This window comes from Hydra vulgaris, chromosome 03 (genome assembly GCF_038396675.1).
Source record: "Hydra vulgaris chromosome 03, alternate assembly HydraT2T_AEP".
Taxonomy (NCBI): Eukaryota; Metazoa; Cnidaria; class Hydrozoa; order Anthoathecata; family Hydridae; genus Hydra; species Hydra vulgaris.
The window spans coordinates 42,360,281-42,367,904 of NC_088922.1; the positions used below are offsets into that span (position 1 = coordinate 42,360,281).

General features: G+C 28.9%; 1 protein-coding gene across 1 annotated transcript; it reads left to right on the plus strand.

Annotated features, from left to right (window-relative positions):
* The first annotated feature begins 562 nt into the window (after window positions 1-562).
* Window positions 563-1,450, plus strand: LOC136078689 (uncharacterized). The gene has a single exon (XM_065794474.1). It carries the CDS (start codon window positions 563-565, stop codon window positions 1,448-1,450), a length of 888 nt encoding a protein of 295 aa, XP_065650546.1.
* Window positions 1,451-7,624: the final 6,174 nt, after the last annotated feature.

A 7,624-nucleotide genomic window follows, 5' to 3' on the forward strand; every position in this document is an offset into this window, starting at 1 on the left:
GCGAAATATTGGTAGTGTTTTGGTAACTAGTTTCGAAATATTGGTAGTGTTTTTGTAACTAGTTGCGAAGTATTGGTAGTGTTTTGGTAACTAGTTGCGAAATATTGGTAGTGTTTTGGTAACTAGTTGCGAAGTATTGGTAGTGTTTTGAACATTTTTTTTTTATGAATGATGCAAATTTACTTAAAAAAATTTTTTTTTTTGATTTGTTTATAGATTTATAAGTCTTTTTTCTTTTTTTTTTGAGCGGTAAAACTTAAAAATTTTTATAATCTTATTTATATGAATCTTTTATCTTTTTATTACTTATAAGTAATGTTCACACTTAATTTTTTTTCTTGTTCAAAATTTGCATCCAACCATTGTTATAAATTGACACCATTTTAGTTAATGTAAATTGTCCTTTGTAAAAAAGTTTGCTAAGTTTTTCTATTTTAATTTTAAACATAATATTTTATTTTGCATGCAGTTTATTATTGATTTATTAGCTTAATTTACATTATGAATATAAATACTATATTAAATTCACTCAAATACACTACAATTTATTCTTCATATTTTAATGGATAAATATCTAAGACCAGAACGATTTGACAGCAATCACAGTTCTGGCTCAGCTTCTAAAGAATCGTCACACTGGTTTAGAACTTTTACAAACTTCATGAAAACTAAAAAAACAGAAGATAAGTTAGATGTCCTCATTAACTATTTATCTCCTTCCGTGTTCGACTATATTACTGACATTGAATCATTTGATGGCGCAATAGAAATCCTGGAAAACTTATTTGTAAAATCTAAAAATGAATTATTTTCCAGACATCAGTTAGCTTCACGTAAACAATCATCCAGAGATTCTATTGATGAGTTTTTGCAGGCCTTACATACACTCAGTAAAGATTGCAACTTTAAACAGGTTTCTGCTTCAGAACATTGTGAAGAATACATTTGCGATTCATTTATAAATGGTCTAAGCTGTCATCATATTCGCCAACGACTACTAGAAAACTCTTCTCTTAAACTTACTGAGGCCTATAATCAAGCTCGTTCATTGGAAAACGTTCAAATAAATAACGAATTGTATTCACATACAGAGTATAATTATGTTGCTACAATTAATAAACATTCTGAATGTATTACTAAGCTTGCTTCAGTTTCTACTAAGCCTAGTGGACCTTGTTATTTCTGTGGAAGTAAATGTCACCCTCGACAATCATGTCCTGCCAGAGATGCAGAATATAACAATTGTGGTAAGAAAGGACATTTCAAGAAAGTATGCAAATCGTCAAAAAACTTTGTCACGTCTGCTCCTGCTAACTTCCATGCACCAAGTTTAGCCTCGATTACTTGCTCTTCTGTCAACTCACTCAACTCTATTGTTTATATCTTTATTGCTAGGGCTAAGGTAAGAGCTCTTTTTGACACTGGAAGCTCTAAGCAAATCATTATGTGACTCTTTAAGCAAATCATTATGTAACTCTGTAGCTGATCCTTCCTTATTTTGTCAAGTTATAGGTAAAGTTTCAACTAACTTTACTTTATTTGGTATAAATTACTCTAATATTAACTTTTTGGTTATACCCAACTCTTGCGAACAAATCATACTTGGTAGAGTTTTTCTACAGTTGCACAAAAGTCTTTTTATCAATTATGGTGGTAAAAAAGATTCTTTAAAAATCTGTTCTCTAAATATTATTACAATAAAAGCTAGCACTCTTTTCCCTTTTTTATCTCCAGAATGTAGACCGATTGCTTCACCTTCTAGACGATATAACTCAGAGGACAAACATTTATTGAGCAAGAAACTAAAAAACTTTTGGAGCTAGATATAATTGAACCCAGTAACTCTTCTTGGCGATCATAAATAGTTGTTACCAGGAATGAGAGACATAAGAAATGCATGGTCATTGATTACTCACAAACAATAAATTGCTTTTTACTACTTGATGCTTATCCTTTACCTAACATCAATCAATTAGTTAACTCTGTTGCAAAATATTCATTATTTAGCACATTTGATTTATAACACCTTAGTATATCTAAATAACTTGCTTGGATGTGGTACATCTAAAAATAAACATGATTTCAATTTAGAAAAATTTCTTGAAGCTTCTAAGAAAGCAATGTTTATGTTCAATGAAGAAAATTCTATATTGTCTACTTCATGTATAACCTTCCTAGGTTTTATTATAAAAAGTGGCTCTTTTTCCCCTGATCCAGATTGCTTAAAGCCATTAATTGAAATGCCTGCTCCCACTGATAGTGCTTCTCTCTGTCGAGTCCTTGGCATGTTCTCATACTACTCCCAATTTATCAAACATTTTTCTGACAAAATTCATCCTTTTATCTCTAACGTCAACCTTTCTACTGTTAACTGAAGTATTAAATGTTTCGATGAAATGAAAGAATTAATCTCTCAATCAGCTCTACAAGCTATTGATGAAAGTATATTATTTGAGGTGGAAACAGATGCCTCCAATTTTGTCATAGCTGCTTCCCTTAATCAGGCTGGAAGACCAGTTGCATTCTTTTCTCGCAAACTTTCACATACTGAAAAAAAAAACATTCTTCTGTTGAGAAGGAAGCTTATGCTATTGTCGAATCACTTCAAAAATGGAAACACTACCGTGTTAGTCGGCATTTTACTCTAGTCACCAACCAGCGCTCTGTCTCTTTCATGTTTGACAATAACAAGAGTGGAAAAATTAAAAATGACAAGATTTTGAGATGGAGGATAGAACTTTCTTCGTACAGCTATGATATAGTTTATCACCCTGGAAATAACAATTTTGTTGCTGATGCCCTCTCTAGATCTTGTTGCTCTATGACTATAAACGGACCCTCTCTTAAGGAACTACATGAATCTCTTTGCCACTCTGGAATCACCAGAATGTATCATTTAACAAAATCAAAAAATTTGCCTTTTTCGGTTGATGATGTAAAAAAAACAATTTCTTTGTGTCAAATTTGTGCTGAATTAAAACCTAAATACTTTGTAAGCAATTTCAATCATGCCTTAATAAAATCTACTCAACTTTGAGCAACTAAGCATGCATTTTAAAGGACCTGTTCTGTCTTCATCTAGCAACAAATATTTTTTAACAGTTGTTGATGAGTTTTCAAGATTTCCCTTGTCATGATATCTCTACTTCAACCGTAATTAAATGTTTAGCTCAACTTTTCATTTTATTTGGTATGCCAGCTTATATACAAAAAAAATTTTAAAATAAATAATCTTCAAAGCTTTTTTCTATACCTTCGATTGTGTTTGTAATTGTCTACAGTCATGCATTTGTCTATCATGATAATAAAATTGATGAAAAAATAGAGATATAAAGCCAGAGTCTTAATTAATATAAAGTCACAAACTTCTTTCACTACCGTAAAATCCTTATATTAACCGCAAATAAAAAATTTTTTTTTCTGAATTATACAGACAACTATATTGTTAATATAAATTGTAAAAAAAAAAAAAAAAAAATTAATGTTTTATTTTAAATGAGAACAGCTAGTTTGACCAAAATTTCAATACCATCACATGAGTTCGGTCACTGTTTACATTCCAATCAACACAAAGCAAGATGTAGAATATTCAAAAAAGAACTGCATGGTCTGGTGGAAGGAATAAAAGTAAACTTGAATGAATGTCGTCACGAAAACAATACAGAAGCTGATTAGTGACGGATCCAGGATTTTTTGGTGTTTAAGATAGCTAACTTCCAGACATGGAGCAAACTCCAAACATTTGTATGATTATACTTGTCAAATAATGAGGCTTTGCAAAAAGTTGCAATGATTAGCTGGGAACGAAAAAGTTCTTTGACTTCATCCCCCGCCCTTACCCCATCCCAAATGTGAGGGGTAACAAGTTGATAAAATGTTTTCTCTAATATTCTTAACAAGATTTGTATTCATCAATAAGTTTAAAGTTTCATAGTATTACCTCTCAGGGTTTAAAAACTATGACTATATAAAACTTGTAACCCCCTCAAATTGAGGGGGGTCTAAACTTAGTATGATCTCAAATACCAAAAAATCCTGCATCCATCCCTAAAGCTGATATAACGCACAATTTACAATAATAATTTATTTTTTGTAATTAATCGATATAGTTAAGGCAATTGATAAGTTATTCGAAATCTTTTATTTGGAAATAGCATGATTTTGTCAGCGTATTGTGTCCAAAGAAGAGCTTTAGATGCTAAAATTTTTTTTGCTTCAAGTTGTTATAATGTTTAAAGAAACTTTTATCTTTTTTATATAGCTTTCAAAACTATTTTATTCCCCTTTTTGTGAATCTAAAGAACACCATTTTTGAGTAATTAGATCAATTCTAATTGACAGAGTTAACTTAATTTTATTTATAAATTTTTAAAAAAGTGCCTTAATCTACTATAGATCCTAGTTCTAATCTGTTCTAGTGCATATTAATTGAATACAATTGTCAAAACACAACATTTTTATCAATTTTCACAAAAAATATTAGATTTCCGACCAAGAAAGAGCTTATAATTAAGAAAAGTTAGCCAATAAACGATCGGAACAGGTCATATTATTAAATGATGTTTATTTCACCTAAACAACGTATTTATTTAAATTCTTATCCAAGCTTAGACAAGCAATCGTGATTTTTAGGAAATTTTTTAAGAAAGAAAAGTATCTGCAGTCCGTGTTTTTTTTGCTACAAACATTTTTATTTTATGTTACGGTAAAATTTATTACTTTAATTTTTTTTTCGTCTTTTTATTATTCACAGACCTGATGATTTAACGGAAATATGACGTAGTCAGCAAAATATCATACAGACGTCATAATATTTTAAAATCGCCTTAACTACACCGAATAGTATCATTTATTTAACATTATTTTTTAGAAATTGAACTTCAAAATGCTTCTTCCAACAATCAATTTGATGTTACATTTGACAACAGTCAATTTGATGTTTGATTGCAACACCTCAGGATCATTATCAGTTTCTGCTCAAAAACTTAATTTAAATGTATCAGCAAAGAAAATAAAAGACTATATTCAAATAATAATGGTCAATCAATTAAAACACTAGTTTTGGGTTATTGTCACATGTTGTTAGAACAAGTCAGAGTCAATGAACGCATAAGCTGCACTTGATGAACGGAAAGGTTGTACTTGATGAGATTGTAAATTGATCGTAACAAACTCATCATTTCAATTAGTTGTACATCAAGAATTCCAAGAACTTATGTTGATGTTGAGACTAGGCTAGAAAGGACATAGCTGACAAACTCCGACCAATCGCGTTTGATAAAGAAAAGGGTAAAATAAAAGATGCTTTTAAATGTAAATATAGCATATTTGGTAATATAATTCATTTTGATTTAAAATATGACATAAAAAAGTTTGTAAATAATTTTTCATTATAAAATTGAACATAAAAGAAAAACTTGATGTAAATCATTAGTCATCTAAAAAAATTAATTGATTTTTATCTTGATTTAAACCACTAATTGAAATCAATGTAATTTAAATCAGTCAACCTTGCCGCTACGGTTTAGTGACGCGTGCGCATAATCTATTTGTGACTGAAGTATTTTAATATTTCACTGACTTTGAAGCAAAATAGTGCTTAATATTTAAGAATATTTTTTTTTAAACTTTGTTAACTTGGTGACTCTTAATAATAATACTAGTATTAAGTTTGATCATTTAATTTAACACTTTGCTTATTTTATTGTTGTATGCATAGTTTCAAGATTCTTATTTTGCAAACGAGTTTCAGCAGATTTCAAATAAACATTATCATTTTTTTAATGATTCTTATGCATAAAGAGTTAAAAAATATTATAGGAAAAAAAATTTGTAAAAATTGAAATACGCATGCACTTTTGCTATTTATTGTTAAATGTCCGAAGTTACGCGGTGACCAAACGTAGGCGATTTTAAAGTACTACAAATTATTTCTGTTGTTTACGCTCTCCATCGTAGATATTTAGCTTTCAATTTTTATTCCTGAATAAGTTAAATGGCTTTATTAAAAAACAAATTTTTGAAAATTCAAAATATTTGATATTTTTATAGTTAAAGCTTGTATTTAAATTGTTCTGCTGCAAAAAGTACACAAAGATTGAAGATTATTCATTTTAAAACTTTTTTTGCAATTTTTTGCAAAGCATCCTTATTTGATATAAGTATAAATATATAAACGTTTAGAGTTTGCTCCATGTCTGGAAGTTAGATATCTCAAAGACAAAAAAATACTGTATCCGCCACTGCCTTCTTCTTTACCAATAATGCATATATGGCCAGAGCCGGTTTCGAAACACTACACCACGGCAGTATTACGATGATAACGCTGGGCATAATAAATATAAATAGGCTTATAGCTGTGACGAAATGAAAAATGAGTATAACAAAATCATCTTTACTTCAATGATCCTTAATTGTAGAGTGAATGATAAATAAGAACTTTCAAAAATCTTTTTTGAAAATTTTAATTATTTTTTGACTCGATATTGTCGGCCAATTTGTTTTCAATTTCAGTAAGAAACCTCGCAAATTCCACGAAACGAAAAAAACATATAGAGTCACAAATTGATCAGTTACACTGTAAAAAAAACTCCGTAGTTTTTATCAAACTTTTTCCGTTGTTATGTTACGGAAAAAATCCGTTTTTAATAAATTACGGTCTCCTTTTTTCTAGTTACTTTTGCATTAAATTTAAACTACTGTAAGTTATGTTAGTGAATCGAATCCAATTTGTTTTGTTTTTATGTGTTCTTGCAAGCCTTGCATCGTTAAGAAAAAAGTTTTATTTAAAATTACTCGAAATTACATTGTCCCATGTCAATAAGACATTGACTAAAATTGTGTAAGTTATGTTATGATTAAGTTAAGTCATTATCAATTAAAATTTAAACATAAAATATCCGAAAGATACACGCTTGCACTACTTTTTGTTCAAAGTTAAACGCACACAGCAATAAAGAAATATGAAGAGATAATCACAAGATATTTTTTGGTGTTTCACTTTTAATTATAAATTTAAAAAAAAAGATATACTTATTTGAACAAGCTTTAACTATAAATTGTGATAACAATTAAATTAAAGTTCCATTAAAAGTATAACTAGAATATCTGTTAATGATTTTTAATTACATGCACATTTATGTTCAGCATAATTACTTTTTTCTAAACAAATATTTTACTTAAGTAAAATATTTATTTAGAAAAAAGAAAGAAAATTTAGAAAAAAGAAAGAAAATTTTTTTAGAAAATTCAGTTTGACGGTTTAAATTGCCAGTAAAATTGCATCCAATTTTTTACCTGTGTGGTTTTAGGTTTTTTGGTGTCTAATAACAAAACCCAAACGCAAGAAACTCCAATGCATTAAGAATATTTTTAAGAATATGCTATATTTTCTTTTTTTTTTCATTTAAAATTTTACCTAGTGTAGGTGATGCAATTACAGAGCTAAATATGCGTCACTATTGCACTACTCTCAGACAAATGCGAATTTTTTAGTATTTTTGTATATTGATTTGTAGAGCTAGAAACATTCAGACAACCATGAATAACTATTTAATAATTTAAGAAAATACAAAAAACGGTAAAAAAACATTTGAATAGAGAAATAATTTGAATTGAGAAAATA

Excerpts from the sequence above, each read along its gene's own strand:
- LOC136078689 (XM_065794474.1), top strand. The coding sequence starts at position 563 with ATGGATAAATATCTAAGACCAGAACGATTTGACAGCAATCACAGTTCT.